Source organism: Rattus norvegicus, chromosome 6 (assembly GCF_036323735.1).
Source record: "Rattus norvegicus strain BN/NHsdMcwi chromosome 6, GRCr8, whole genome shotgun sequence".
NCBI lineage: Eukaryota > Metazoa > Chordata > Mammalia > Rodentia > Muridae > Rattus > Rattus norvegicus.
Genome location: NC_086024.1, coordinates 106,854,343 through 106,870,640, shown reverse-complemented (window position 1 = coordinate 106,870,640; position 16,298 = coordinate 106,854,343). Strand labels below are relative to the sequence as shown.

The 16,298-nt window shown below is 39.2% G+C and overlaps 2 protein-coding genes across 2 annotated transcripts in view; both read left to right on the top strand.

Annotated features, from left to right (window-relative positions):
• Cox16 (cytochrome c oxidase assembly factor COX16) overlaps window positions 1–16,298 on the top strand; it is a 167,100-nt gene that overhangs the window by 41,883 nt on the left and 108,919 nt on the right. The gene's annotated exons all lie outside the window — the stretch shown is intronic.
• Window positions 13,662–16,108, top strand: Adam4 (a disintegrin and metalloprotease domain 4). Its single transcript, NM_020305.1, has one exon. The coding sequence runs from the start codon at window positions 13,708–13,710 to the stop codon at window positions 15,973–15,975; it is 2,268 nt and encodes a 755-aa protein (NP_064701.1). The 5' UTR covers window positions 13,662–13,707; the 3' UTR covers window positions 15,976–16,108.

The following is a 16,298-nucleotide window of genomic DNA, read 5'->3' as shown; positions in this document are numbered from 1 at the left end:
TCCCAGGTCTCTGGTACATTCTGGAGGGTCCTCCCAACCTCCTTCCTCCTGAGGTCGTCTGTTTCCTTTCTTTCTGCTGGACCTCAGTGAGTCAGTCCTCCCCCCCCCCAAAACTGGATCGTGTTCCCCTCTCTCCACCCCCATCTCTTTTCCTTCCCCTGTCCTCCTTCCCCCTTTTGGTTGCTTTCTTCTCCTTCCCAAGGGGTACTGAGGTGTCCTTACTTGGGCCCTTCAGCTTGTCGACCTTTTTGAGTTCTGTGGACTGTATTTTGGGTATTCTGTACTTTTTTTGTGACTGATATCTACTTATTAGTGAGAACACACTGTGCATGTCCTTTTGCATCTGAGTTACCCCTCTCAGGATGATATTTTCTAGTTCCATCCATTTGCCTGAAAAATCAGGATGTTCTTGTTCTTAATAGCTGAGTAGTATTCCATTGTGTAAATGAACCGTTATTTCCATATCCATTCTTATATCATAGGACATCTGGGTTATTTCAAGCTTCTGGCTATCACAAATAAGACCACTATGAACATAGGGGAACCCACGCCCCTGTGGCATTGCGGGAAATCTTTTGGGTATATTCCCAAGAGTGGTATTGCTGGGTCTTTAGGTAAGTCTATTTTCAATTTTCTCGGGAACATCCAAATTGATTTCCAGAGTGGTTGTACCCAGTTTGCAATCCCACCAACAATGGAGGAGTGTTCTTTCTCCACATCCTCACCAACATGTGTTGTCACCTGAGGTTTTGATCTTAGCCATTCTGACTGGTATAAGATAGAATCTCAGGGTCATTTTGATTTGCATTTCTCTGATCACTAAGGACTTTGAACATTTCTTTAGGTGCTTCTCAGCCATTTGAGATTCCTCTGTTGTGACTTCTCTGTTTAGTTCTATACCCCATGTTTTTTTTTTTATTTCTAATTCTTTTTTTTTATTAACTTGAGTATTTCTTATTTACATTTCGAGTGTTATTCCCTTTCTGGTTTCCGGGCCAACATCCCCCACCCCTTCTTTATGGGTGTTCCCCTCCCCATCCTCCCCCCATTGCCGCCCTCCCCCCAACAATCATGTTCACTGGAGGTTCAGTCTTAGCAGTAAGGCTTCCCCTTACACTGGTGATCTTACTAGGATATTCAATGCTACCTATGAGGTCAGAGTCCAGGGTCAGTCCATGTATAGTCTTTAGGTCCCTGGAAGCTCTGGTTGCTTGGCATTGTTGTTCATATGGGGTCTCGAGCCCCTTCAAGCTCTTCTAGTCCTTTCTCTGATTCCTTCAACGGGGGTCCTGTTCTCAGTTCAGTGGTTTGTTGCTGGCATTCGCCTCTGTATTTGCTGTATTCTGGCTGTGTCTCTCAGGAGAGATCTACATCCGGCTCCTGTCTGCCTGCACTTCTTTGCTTCATCCATCTTGTCTAATTGGGTGGCAGTATATGTATGGGCCACATATGGGGCAGGCTCTGAATGGGTGTTCCTTCTGTCTCTGTTTTAATCTTTGCCTCTCTATTCCCTGCCAAGATACCCCATGTTTTGATTGGGTTGTTTGGTTTTTTGGTGGTTAGCCTCTTGAGTTCTTAATATATTTTTGATATTAGCCCTCTATCAGATGTGAAGTTAGTGAAGATTTTTTTCCTAATCTGTAGGTTGCCAATTTGACTTGTTGACTATGTCCTTTGCCTTGCCGAAGCTATCCAGTTTCATGAGGTCCCATTTATCAATTTTTGATCTTAGAGCATGGGCCATTGGAGTTCTGTTTAGGAAATTTCCCCGTGCCAATGAGTTCAAGGCTCTTTCCCACTTTCTCTTCTATTGCAGTATATCTGGTTTATGTTAAGATCCTTGATTCACTTGGACTTGAGCTTTGTGCATGGTGATTAATATGGGTCTATTTTCATTTTTCTATATACAGACATCCAGTTAGAACAGCACCATTTATTGGAGATGCTTTCTTCTTTCCATTGTATATTTTTGGCTTCTTTGTTAAAGATCAAGTGTGAGTAAGTGTGTGGCTTTATTTCTGGGTCTTCAATTCTATTCCATTGATCAACGTTTTGTACCAATACCATTGCATTTTTTTTTTTATCACTATTGCTCTGTAGTAGAGCTTGAGGTGAGGGATGGCAATTCCCCCAGCCATTCTTTATTATTAAGAATTGTTTTCACTATTCTGGGTTTTTTGTCTTTCCATGTTTTTGAAGAACTGTGTTGGGATCTTAATGGGGATTGCATTGAATCTGTAGATTGCCTTTGGTAGGATGGCCATTTTTACTATGTTAATTCTGCCAATCCATGAGCATGGGAGATCTCTCCATTTTTTGAGATCTTTTTCAATTTCTTTCTTGAGAGACTTGAAGTTATTGTCATATAGATCTTGGTTAGAGGTACCCCAAGATATTTTATATTATCTGTGGCTATTGTGAAGAGAGTTGTTTCCCTAATTTCTTTCAGCCTGTTTATCATTTGTATAAAGGAAGACTACTGATTTGTTTGAGTTAATTTTATATCTGGCCACTTTGCTGAAGTTGGTTATGAGCTGGAGAAGTTCTCTGGTAGAATTTTTGGGGTCACTTAAGTTTACTATCATATCATCTGCAAATAGTGATACCTTTATTTCTTCTTTGCCAATTTGATCTTTTTGTTGTCTTCTTGTTCTAGCTAACACCTTGAGTACTATATTGAATACATATGGGGGAGAGTGGGCATCCTTGTCTTGTTCCCGATTTTAGTGGGGTTGCTTCAAGTATTTCTCCACTTAATTTGATATTGGCTGTTGGTTTACAGTAGATTGCTTTTATTATGTTTAGGTATAGGCCTTGAATTCCTGATATCACCAATACTTTTAACATGAAGGGGTGTTGTATTTTGTCAAATGCTTTTTCTGCATCTACGGAGATGATCATGTGATTTTTTTTCTTTGAGTTTGTTTATATGGTGAATTATGTTAATGGATTTTGTATATTGATCCAACCTTGCATCCCTGGGATGACGCCTACTTGATAATGGTGAATGATGGTTTTGATGAGTTCTAGGATTCGGTTTGCAAGAATTTTATTGAGTATTTTTGCATTGATACTCATAAGCAAGATTGGTTTGAAGTTCTCTTTTTTTGGTAGGGTCCTTGTGGGGTTTAGGTATTAGAGTAATTGTGGCTTCATAGAATGAATTAGGTAGTGTTCCTTCTGTTTCTATTTTATGGAATATTTTGAGGAGTATTGGTATCAGGTCTTCTTTGAAGAGCTGGTAGAATTCTGAACTAACTCCATCTGGACTGGGCTTTTTTGGTTGGGAGGTTTTTAATGATTTCTATTTCCTTATGGGATATGGGCCTGTTTAGAAAGTTTACCTGCCCTTGATTTAACTTTGGTCTAGAAAACCATCCATTTCATCTTAGTTTTTTCAGTTTTGTTGAGCATAGGCTTTTGTAGTAGGATATGACGATTTTTTTTGAATTTTCTGTTTCTGTTGTTATGTCTCCCTTTTCATTTCTGATTTTGATAATTTGGATACTGCCTCTGGACCCTTTATTAGTTTGGCTAGGGGTTTATCTATCTTGTTGGTTCTCCCAAAGAACCAGATTTGGTTTTGCTGATTCTTTGTATTATTTTCTTCATTTCTATTTGGTTGATTTCAGCCCCGAGTTTGACTATTTCCTGCCATCTACTCCTCTTGGGTGAGTTTGCTTCTTTTTGTTCTCAAACTCTCAGGTGTGCTGTTGAGTTGCTAGTATAAGATCTTTTTAGTTTCTTTACCAGTGTACTTAGTGCTGTGAATTTTCCTCTTAGCACTGCTTTCATTTTGTCCTATAAGTTTGCTTATAATGTGTCAACATTTTCATTAAACTCAAGAAAGTCTTTAATTTCTTTCTTTATTTCATTCCTGATCCAATTACCATTGAGTAGAGAGTTGTCAGTTTCCGTGTATGTGAGTTTCCTGTTGCTTTTGCTGTTATTGAAGACCAGCTTTAGGCCATGTGGTCTGGATGCATGGGATTATTCCAATCTTCTTGTATCAGTTGAAAGTTGTTTTGTGACCAATTATATGGTTGATTTTGGAGAAGTTACCATGAGGTGCTGAAAAGAAGGCGTATTCTTTTGTTTTAGGGTGAAATGTTCTATAGATATCTGTTAAAACCATTTGTTCATAACCTCTATTTGTCTCACTGTGTCTCTGTTTGTTTCTGTTTCAATGACCTGTCCATTGGTGAGAGTGCAGTGTTGAAGTCTCCCACTATTATTGTGTTTTAAGCTTTAGTAATGTTTCTTTTATGAAGGTGGGTACCCTTGCATTTGGGGTATAGATGTTCATAATTGAAACTTTCTCTTGGTAGATTTTTCCCTTTGATGAATATGAAGTATCCTTCCTCATCATGCTTGTTAACTTTTGGTTGAAAGTCTATTTTATTGGATATTAGGATGGCAACTCCAGCTTTTTTCTTGGGACCATTTGCTTGAAAAACCTTTTTTCACCCCTTTACTTTGACATAGTGTCTGTCTATGTTAATGAGGTGTGTTTCTTGTATGCAGCAAAATGCTAGATCTTGTTTTCATATCCAGTCTCTTAGCTTATGTCTTTTTATAGGGGAGTTGAGTCCATTAATGTTGAGAGATATTTAAGACAGATGACCATTGGCTCTTGTTATATTTGTTTTTGTAGGTGGCTTTATGTGCTTGTGGTTCTCTCCTTTTGGCTTTGTTGTGAAATGCTTAATATCATCTTCTCTTTGATATATCTTCCTTGTATTGGAGTTTTTCTTCTTGGATTCTTTCTAGGACTGGATTGGTAGCTAGATATTGTTTGAATTTGGTTTCGTCCAGGAATATTTTGGTTTTTCCATCATGTTGATTGAGAGTTTTACTAGATATAGTAGCCTAGGCTGGCATTTGTATTCTCTTAGAGTCTGCATGACCTCTGACAAGTTGCTTCTGACTTTCATAGTTTCTGTTGAGAAGTCTGATGTGATTTTCATAGGTCTGCCTTTGTATGTTACTTGGTTCCTTTTCCCTTGCAGCTTTTAGTATTATTTCTTTGTTCTCTGTGTGTAGTGTTTTGATTAGCATGTGATGAGAGGATTTTCTTTTCTGGTCCCATTTGTTTGATGTTCTATAGGCTTCTTGTACCTTTATGGCCATCTCTTTAAGTTTGGTAGTTTTCTTCTATGATTTTGTTGAAGACGTTTTCAGATCCTTTGAGCTGGGAATCTTTGTTCTCCTCTATTCCAATTATTCTTAGATTTGGTCTTTTCATTGTGTCCTGAATTTCCTAGCTGTTTTGGGTTAGCACTTTTTTGTGTTTTGAATTTTATTTGATTGTTGAGTCAATCTCTTCCACAGTATTCTTCCCCCAAGATTCTCTCTTCTATCTCTTGTATTCTGTTGGTGATACTTACACCTGTAGTTCCTGACCTCGTTCTTAGGTTTTTCCATTTCCAGGTCTGCCTCCATTTGTGTTTTCTTTATTGTTTCTACTTCTACTTTTGGGTATTGGACTGCTTTATGCAATTTCTTTACCTGTTTGATTGTGTTTTCCTGTATTTCTTTAAGGGATTTATTTGTTTCCTCTTTAAGGGCTTCTATCTGTGTTTTCCAGTATTTCTTTCAGTGAGTTATTTATATCCTTCCCTATTATCTTCACGACATAGGATTTTAGGCCAGCTTCCCGATTTTTAGGTGTTTTGGTGTATCCAGGGCTTGCTGTGGTGGTAGAACTGGGTTCTGATGATGCCCATGTATATTGGTTTCTGTTGCTTATCATCTTGTGTTTGCTTCTTTACTATTTGGTTATCTCTAGTGTCTGCTGATCTGGGTGACTCTGTCTGGAGTCTGCCTTGTTTGTCCCTCAGTTGTAACAGGTCTCCTTGTATGCCTGTGACCCTGACTCTAGAAGACCTCCTGGGGGACCTTCCAACTGGAGGGTATTCAGAGAGGCAGAGAAGCTGCTGATTTGTTGCACTGGCTGCAGTAGATCTCCTGGGAGGCCTTCAGACAGTTAGGTCTTTAGAGTAGCAGCCAAACTGTTATCCTGTGTGAAGCTGTTCTCTCGGGGTGGGGGTGGGGTGTCAATGGACTGTGATTTCTGTTTCCTTATGTGCAGCCACGCTCCAGGGAGGCTTTCAGTCTTTTGGGTCAGTTGCCCTGTATGCCACAGAGCCCCTGGGAGGTCTTCAGACTGTGGTGTCAATTGCCCAGTTGCTCTGTTTACAGAGGTACTCTTGGGATGCCTTCAAACTGTGGTGTCCTGGGTGCAGGGGATCTTCTAGGATGTCTCTGGTTGTGGTATCAGATGTCCTTGGTTCAGCTGATCTCCTGGGATGCCTAAGGATGTGGTATCAAATGTTCTCAGTGCAGTGGTTCTTCTGCTGTTCTTCAGAATATGATGTCAAATGTTCTGAGTGCAGCAGACCCTCTGATATGACAAATACTGAGTGCAGTAGCTTCTCTGGTATGCCTCAGAATATAGACTCTTCTGGGGAGCAGACTTACTCGCTGTCTGTCCCAGCAGAAAGGCCCATGTGTGTTCTTTTGTGATCCAATTACCTCACTCAGGATGATATTTTCTAGTTCCATCCATTTGTTTGTGAATTTCAAGAAGTCATTTTTTAATAGCCAAGTAGTACTCCATTGTATAAATGTACCACATTTTCTGTATCCATTCTTCTTTTGAGGGATATCTGGGTTGTTTCTAGATTCCAGCTATTATAAATAAGGCTGCTATGAACTTAGTGGAACATGTGTTTGTTTTATTTTGGAGAAACTTTTGGGTATATACCCAGGAGAGTTGTAGATGGGTCTTCAGGAAGTAGTACTATGTTCAATTTTCTGAGGAACTGCCAGACTTATTTCCAGAGTGCTTGTACCAGTTTGCAATCCCACCAGCAATGGAGGCACATTCCTCTTTCTCCACATCCTTGTCAGCATCTGTTGTCACCTGAGTTTTTTTTTTTTTTTTTTTTTATTAACTTGAGTATTTCTTATATACATTTCGAGTGTTATTCCCTTTCCCGGTTTCCGGGCAAACATCTCCCTCCCCCCTCCCCTTCCTTATGGGTGTTCCCCTCCCAACCCTCCCCCCATTGCCGCCCTCCCCCCATAGACTAGTTCACTGGGGGTTCAGTCTTAGCAGGACCCAGGGCTTCCCCTTCCACTGTCACCTGAGTTTTTGATCTTAGTCATTCTTACTGACATGAGGTAGAATCTCAGGGTCGTTTTGATTTGCATTTCCCTGATGACTAAAGATTTTGAACATTTCTTTAGGTGCTTCTCAGCCATTCAAGATTCCTCAGGTGAGAATTCTTTTTTACCTCTATACCCCATTTTTTAATAGGGCTATTTGGTTCTCTGGAATCTAACTTAAATTCTTTGTATATTTTTGATATTAGCCCTCTTTTGGATATAGGGTTGGTAAAGATTTTTTCCCATTCAATAGGTTGCTGTTTTGTCCTCTACAGTGTCCTTTGCATTATAGAAGCTTTGCAATTTTATGGGTTCCCATTTGTCAGTAGTTGATCTTAGAGCCTGAGCTGTTTGTGTTCTATTCAGGGAATTTTCCCGTGTTCTGATGTGTTTGAGGGTCTTTCCCATGTTCTCTTCTATTCGATTAAGTGTATCTTATTTTATGTGCGGGTCCTTCATCCACTTGAACTTTAAGCTTTGTACTTTCTTGAGCTTTGTACAGGAGATAAGAATGAATCAATTTTCATTCTTTTACATGCTGACTGCTAGTTGAACCAGCATCATTTGTTGAAAATGCTGCTTTTATTCCACCAGTTGGTTTTGGCTCCTATGTCAAAGATCAGGTGAGCATAGTTGTGTGCATTTCATTTCCGGGTCTTCAATTCTATTTCATTGATCTACCTGCCTGTCTCTGTACCAATACCATAAAGATTTTTTTTTTTTTTTTATCATGATTGCTCTGTAATACAGCTTGAGCTCAGGGATGGTGATTCCCTCAGATGTTTTCTTATTGTTGAGAATAATTTTTGCTATCCTGGGTTTTTTGTTATTCCAGATGAAGTTGAGAATTGCTCTATCTCTGTAAAGAATTGAGTTGAAATTTTGATGGGGATTGCATTGAATCTGTAGATTGCTTTTGGTAAAATGGCCATTTTTACTATGTTAATCCTGCAGATTCATGAGCATCTTTTCATTTTCTGAGGTCTTCTTTAATTTCTTTCTTCAGAAACTTGAAGTTCTTGTCATACAGATCTTTCACTCACTTGGTTAGAGTCACACAAAGACATTTTATATTACTTGTGACTATAGTGAAGGGTGTCATTTTCCTAATTTCTTTCTCAGGCCATTTATCCATTGAGTAGTGGAAGGCTACTGATTTGTTTGCATTAATTTTATATCCAGACACTTGGCTGAATTAGGAGTTCTCTGGTGGAATTTTTGGGGTCATTTAAGTACACTATCATATCTGCATATAGTGATACACTGACTTCTTCCTTTCCAATTTGTATCCCTCTGCATCCCCCCTCCTAAGTTTTTTTGGTCTAATTGCTCTGGCTACAACTTCGAGTACTGTATTGAATAGATAGGGAGAGAGTGAGCAACCTTGTCTGGTTTCAGATTTTAGTGGGATTGCATCACATTTCTCTCCATTTTGTTTGATGTTAGCTATTGATTTGCTACATATTATTTTTATTATGTTTAGGAATGGGCCTTGAATTCACAATTCCAAGATTTTTAACATGAAGAGGTGTTGTATTTATCAAATCCTTTTTTAGCATCTAATGATTGATCGTGTGGTTTTATTTTTCCCTTTGAATTTGTTTATATAATGGATTACTTTGATGGATTTCTGCTTATTGAACCATCCCTGCATTCCTGGGATGAAGCCTATTTGATCATAGGGTCATTTTTGATCTGTTTTTGGATTCAGTTTGCTAGAATTTTATTGATTACTTATGCATTAATAGTCATACAGGCAATTGGGCTGAAGTTCTCTTTCTTTGTTGGGTCTTTGTGTGGTTTAGGTAGCAGCGTTACTGTGGCTTCATAGAATGAGTTAGGCAGTGTTCCTTTTGTTTCTGTTTTGTGGAACAGTTTGAATGGTATCGTTATTGGGTCTTCTTTGAAGGTCTGATAGAATTCTGCACTAAAACCATCTGGTCCTGGGCTTCTTATTTTGGATGGAAGACTTTTAATGACTGCTTCTATTTTTTTAGGGGTGATGAGACAGTTTAGATGGTTTATCTGATCATCGTTCAGCTTTGGAGCCTGGTATCTGTCTAGAAAACCATCCATTTTATTTAGATTTTCCAGTTTTGTTGAGTATAGGCTTTTGTAGTAGTATACAATGTTTTCTTTTAACTTCTTCAATTTCTGTTATGTCTCCCCTTTATTTCTGATTTTGTTAATTTGGATACTGTCTCTGTGCTCTCTAGCTAGTCTGGCTAAGGGTTTATCTGTCTTGTTGATATTCTCAAAGAACCAGCTTTTGGTGTTGTTGATTCTTTGTATATTTCTCTTTGTTTCTACTTGGTTTTAGCCCAAGGTTTGATTATTTCCTGCCATCTACTCCTCTTGGGTATATTTACTTCCTTTTGCTTTAGTTTTCAGATGTGCTATTAAGATGCTAGTGTATGCTCTCTCCAGTTTCTTTATGGAGGCACTCAGAGTTTTGAGTTTTCCTCTTAACACTCCTTTCACAGTGTTCTGTTGTTGTGCCTTTATTTTCATTAAATTCTAAAATGTCTTTAATTTGTTTATTTTTTCCTTGACCAAGTTATCATATCATTGAGTAGAGAGTTGTTCCTTTTCCATATGTATGTGGGATTTCTGTTGTTTTTGTTGTTATGAAGACCAGCTTGAGTGAATGGTGATCTGATAGGATGCATGGGATTATTTAATTCTTCTTGTTTCAATGAGGCTTGTTTTGCAACTAATTATTTGGTCAGCTTTGGAGAAAGTTCCATAAAGTGCTGAGAAGAAGATATATTCTTTTGTTATAGGGTTAAATGTTCTATAGTTACCTGTTACATCCATTTGGACCATAACTTCTGTTAGTTTCACTGTGTCTCTGTTTAGTTTGTTTCCATGATCTGTCCATTAGTGAGAGTAGGGTTTTTGAAGTCTCCCACTATTATTGTGTGATGTTTAACAATTTCTTTTAAAAATGTAGGTACCTTGAATTTGGGGCATAGAAGTTCAGAATCAGAGTTCATCTTGGTAGATTTTTCCTTTGATGAGTATGAAGTGTCCTTCCTTTTTTTAATAACTTTTGGTTGAAAGTCGGTTTTATTTGACATTAAAATGGCTGCTCCAGCTTGTTCCATGTCTGTCTTTATCATTGAGATGTGTTTCCCCGTATGCATCAAAATGTTGGGTCCTGTTTATGTATCCAGTCTGTTAGTCTGTGTCTTTAAATTAGTCTTCTTCCTATTAAGGAATTGAGTCCATTGATATTAAGAGATATTAGGGACAAATGATTGTTGCTTCCCGTTATTTTTGTTGTTATAAGTGGAATTATGTTTGTGTGACTATCTTCGTTTTGGGTTGGCACAAGAAGATTAATTTCTTTTTTGTGGGTATAGTTTCCCTCCTTGTGTTGGAGTTTTCCATCTATTATTCTTTGTAGGACTGTATTTGTAGAACAGTATTGTTTAAATTTGGTTTTGTAATGAAATATCTTGTTTTCTCCATCTCTGGTAATTGCTGGGTACAGTAACCTTGGCTGGCATTTGCGTTCTCTTAGGGTCTGTATGACACACTTACCCAGGATCTTCTTGCTTTTAGAGTCTCTGTTGAGAAGTGTCGTATAATTCTGTTAAGTCCGCCTTCATATGTAACTTGACCTTTTTCACTTACAAATTTTACTATTCTTTGTTCTGTGCATTTGGTGTTTTGATTATTATGCAACAGAGGAATTTCTTTTCTGGTCCAATTCTTTTCGATTTCTATAGACTTCTTGTATGTTTATGGGCATCTCTTTAAGTTAGGGAAGTTTTTCTATAATTTTATTGAAGATGTTTGCTGGCCCTTTGAGTTGTGAATCTTTACTTTCTTCTATACCTACTATTTTTGTATTTTTGACTGTTGTGTCAATGTTTTCTATGATATCTTCTACATATGAGATTCTCTCTTCTATCTCTTGTATTCTGTTGGTGATGCTTGCATCTTTCCTAGGTTTTCTATCTCCATGGGTGTCTCCCTTTGTGATTTCTTTATTGTTTCTATTTCCATTTTTAGATTCTGGATGGTTTTGTTCAATTACTTCACTTGTTTACTTCTTCCTGCATTTCTTTAAGAGAGTTTTGTGTTTCCTCTTTAAGGGCTTCTACCTGTTCACTTGTATTCTCCTGTATTTCTTTAAGGAAGTTATTTATGTTCTTCTTAAAGTCCTCCATCATCATCATCATCATCATCATCATCATCATCATCATCATCATCATCATCATCATCAATAATCATCAATCATCATCATTATCATCATCGTCGTCGTCATCGTCATCATCATCATGTGTGATCTAGATCAGAATCTTGCTTTTCAGGTGTGTTGGGATATTCAAGACTTGCTATAGTGGGAGAACTGGGTCCTGATGATGCCAAGTAGCCTTAGTTTCTGTTGATTATGTTCTTGTGCTTGCCTCTTCCCATCAGGTTATCTCTGGTGTTAGCTGGCCTTGCTGTCTCTGATTGAAGCTTGTCTGTACTGTGAGCCTGTGATTCTGTGAGCTTGGGCATGTCAACTCTTGGGGACAACTTTTTTCTGGGCTGGATTGTGGTGCAGATGGCTGTAGCAAAGGATCAGTTCCTGTGTGCAGATAGGAACAGGAAGGATCCTGTTCCCAGCTGCACTGTGGTTTCTGGGTCCACTGGGTCCAGAGTCAAGACTCCTGGGAGACAAGTTTTCTCTGTGCTGGATTGGGGTGGAGAGGACTGTGGCCCAGTGTTAGCTCGCAGGTGCGGAGGGGAACCAGAAGCTGTATATAGGTTTTTGAGAACTTGTTATCACTCACTTGAATTTGATAAGAAACTATGTTTTACAACCTGAATTTTTCTTTTCATGGCATCTATGTAGTCTTAACATTCCATTGATCACCTCCAGTTGGTTTACAGTTTTTATTGAAAAAAAAATACAACATTTCTACCATGATTTCCCATTCTCCAATTCCTTTCAGATCTTTCTGAAGCCATCTAGAGAAGTCTATGACAAGCAACTGAGTTTTCTTTTTTTTCTTGGATATTTTATGTATTTACATTTCTAATATCTCCTTTCTCCCATCTCCCATCCTTCCTTCCCCTGATTCTATGAGGATTCTCCCTCTCTTGCCCACACAGGCTCACCCCAACACCCTGACATTCCCCTACACTGGGGAAATGAACCTTCACAAGACCAAGGGATTCTCCTATTGATGCTAGACAATGGCATCCTCTGCTTCATATGTGGCTGGAGCCATGATGGTTTGCTCCATGAGTAGTTGTGGGTGGTGGTTTAGTCCCTGGGAACTCTGGGCTGTCTGGTTGGTTGATATTATTCTTTTAAGCTATGGGGTTACAAGTGCCTTCAGCTCCTTCAGTCCTTTCTCTAACTCCTCCATTGGGGTCCCCATGCTCAGTATAATGGTTAGCTAAAGCATCCTCATCTGTATCAGTAAGGCTCTGGCAGAGCCTTTCAGGAGACATTCATATCAGGCTCCTGTCAGCAAGCACTTCTGGGTATCAACAATAATGACTGGAGTTCGGTGGCTGTATGAGTTTTCTAGAGATAACCCACTATTTTGCATGGTTGTGATGGATATGCTCTGAGATGCAGGGTCCTCAGAGACTTTATTGCTTCTCTCTGCTGTTATGCCTTTCTTGCCAACTTAATGATTTTTCTGTGCATTTAGCTGTCAGGAGCCATAATAAGACTAGTTACTAACTAGCAGGTAATCTTCCTGAGATGGTCTGCTTTGATTATAATATAATGTGCATCAGATTTGCTCTTGTTTGGCAAGGCCTTAAGAATTCATTTTAGAAAAGATTCCTGCTATTAACATGCTTTTCCTGTTATTATTAAACATTTATAACAATTATTAACCCACACCTTTGGAGCAGATCTCTTCAGATCTATGAAGATTTACTGTCTTGTAGTGATGCTATATAGACAAATAGATGACTTCTTAAGTCTTAATGATGATCCTGTAAGAATTCCTAAAATTCTATCAGTGATTTCTAAGCTCTTTTATAGTGGGATTGCTATTAGGTCCTTTTCTGATAGTCAAAACTGCAATGAGAACTCTGCCAGTCTCCCATGTGTCACCAGTTAATTGCTGTTAGATAATAACCAGACTTTCTCCTACTCAGAGCACATTTCATGACACTGTAAAACAGTTAACCAAAGGTCATAAAAAGGGAACTAGTGATTTATTATAGGTGCTAGGAAAGAAGAAAAACTATTGACTGGGTTTATCTATGTAAACCTTCACTAATAACTTAGGTATGATTTTTTCCCATTTACATTTTCACAGTCATATATGAGCTGTTTTAACCCAAATATACTTATTTCTCTAAGCGCCTCCCACTTTTTGCTCTTCCCTGGGGCTTCCGTAGACTGTCCAGGTCACTGAGCACACAATGCTTAGATGAGCACAACATTGTTATGTAACAGCCTCTCTCCCTTTACTTACCAGAGATTGTAGGCCTCTTGTCTCACTCTGCTCTCCTCATGCCTTAATGTTTTAGTCTTGTCTGCCACCCAGTGGACCAGATTTGGTTTGGTTCATGGCTCCCTTCCTCAGACCATCTACCTGGACTTGGGTCCTCCTGGAAGGTGCTCTCTGGCTCTCTGTGCTCTGTTCACTGTTGTCTTCTGTCTGCTGTTCCCATGGTCCACCCAAATGGCGCTTCTCTACCTCTGAAGTTGTGATCCCCAGGAAGGTTCCCCAGAGAATGGGTAAAAGTGATATGTCAGGGCAAATCACCTATAGCATGCGCTTTAGGGGACAAAGACATGTGGTCCACATGAAACTCAAGAAGAACATGATTTCTCAAAACTTTCCTGTATATACTTCTAATGACCAAGGAGCCCAGCAAGAGGATTACCCCTTTGTCCCTCAGGACTGTTACTTCTACAGCTACCTGGAAGGAGTCCCTGGGTCCCAAGCTACACTAGATACCTGCACTGGAGGTCTGAAAGGCATGATACGGGTGGATGACTCCACTTATGAAATCAAACCATTGACATCTTCTTCCAAATTTGAGCATGTAATTTCTCTACTTGTGGTGGATGAAAGGTCACGTAAGTCTAAAAAGTGTAGAAATGATGAGATTATGGCAGAGGCAGGTGACCCCCTTGAAGAGACTAAGCTTGCAGGAAGTCCCAGAGCAGCTCCCGTATATCTGTGGCGTATACATGTGAAAAATATAGCAATAATGTACACTGTGACTCACGCATTATTCATACAAGTAGGGCACAACCAAACCACCTCACTTGAGTTAGTATTGATTATGAACAGCATAGCAGATAGCATATATAGACCAAGTGGTTTGATTGTGTTTGCACGTGCTATATGTATTTGGAACAAACAGGACAACTTCAATATAACAGAATATAGTGACAGTGTTATAAAACTTATGGAACAGTTTGGGTATTGGAAATCTACATTTTATTGGGATTTTCCACACGCCACTTCAGCTCTTCTCTCAGGAACGAAATATGGAAACAAAGATTATGCAGCCTTTCAGAATGGATTATGTAACCCCAACTGGGGAGTTTTATATACACATGTAGGAAAAAACCATTTTTTTCTGGCTGCATCTTTAATGTCTCATGCAGTGGGTCACATTTTCAATATAGGACATGATAAACCTGGCTGTGTTTGTTTCAGAAGGAGCAGTTGTGTCATGAGTGAATTTCCTACTCTTCTGGACATGATGAGCAATTGTTCCCATCATAATCTACATGAGAAGATCATTGGTTGGGACGCTTGCTTGAGTCAACCGCGGGTTGCATATAAGAATTTCAAATATGCAGTTCCTCGTTGTGGAAATAAGGTAGTGGATGACAATGAGCAATGTGACTGTGGTACTTTAAAAGACTGTCTCTCTAATCACTGTTGTGGAACCAATTGTCAGTTAATTGGGAGCAGCACTTGTGCTGAAGGACTTTGTTGTCAATCTTGTAGGTTTGCACCCACTGGAAAGGTATGCAGGCACACGAATGGCATTTGTGATCTTCCAGAATACTGTAGTGGAGTCTCAGAGCATTGCCCACAAAATTTCTACATCATGGATGGAACCCCTTGTTCTCCACTAGCAGTCTGCATGTCAGGAAACTGTAGCGACCGCCAATTGCAGTGTCAAGCTCTTTTTGGATACCATGTAAAGGATGCTTCACCAGCATGCTATAAAGAATTAAATACCAAAGGTGACCGATTTGGAAACTGTGGGGTTAGAGAGGTACGTGGAGGAAGTAAACCTCTCGCATGTCAAGAGGAGGATATTTTCTGTGGACAGATTCACTGTGACGGTGTCAAGTTCGTTCCTGGTGGAGGTGAGCACACTACCTTTCATCACATAAAGGTAATGGATGTTAAAGAAGAACAGTGCTTTGGGTATGATGCACACCATGGGACAGAACTTCCGGAAATGGGACTTGTATTGGATGGTGCAAATTGTGGCCCTGGCAAATTCTGTAAAGCTCAAAAATGTGTTATTCACACAGAGTTGAATTTTCACTGCAACATTACTCAGTGTAACTATAAAGGGGTGTGTAACAACAAAGGCAACTGTCACTGTGTTCCAGGATTTCAACCACCACATTGTATACAAAGAGGAACAGGTGGTAGTGTAAACAGTGGCCCTCCGGCTACCTTTCAGGAAAAACTTCGAGCTGAAATACATGTGAGTATCAACAGGCTAATAATTATTATAGGTACTCGCATCCTTCTTATCTTGGCTTCAGTTCTTTTTGGTGCGCTTTTCAGAGCACTAATGCTAGAGACTGAAAAAAAGAAAAAAAAGACCCAACATCCAACTATTAACAAATAATTGACTTCATCCCAAACTAATTGGAGCCACACAATGGACAAAATCCATGTCCATCGATGATGTCTCCTGACATTCGTGCAACCATTCACAAATCTGAGAATTTCATCTTGAAATAAAATCACTGGGGAACTAGCCTTGTGTTTCTATGTTTAAATTTGATCTTTATGATTTAATCTCTCTCTCTCTCTCTCTCTCTCTCTCTCTCTCTCTCTCTCTCTCTCTCTGTGTGTGTGTGTGTGTGTGTGTGTGTGTGTATGAGTGTAGTGTGTAGTTTCTTGTGAAGGCCAGAGTTGGATCCCCAGGAGCTGGAGTTACAGGTGATT

Coding starts and splice junctions, on each gene's coding strand:
- Adam4 (NM_020305.1), top strand. CDS start 13,708: ATGGCTCCCTTCCTCAGACCATCTACCTGGACTTGGGTCCTCCTGGAA.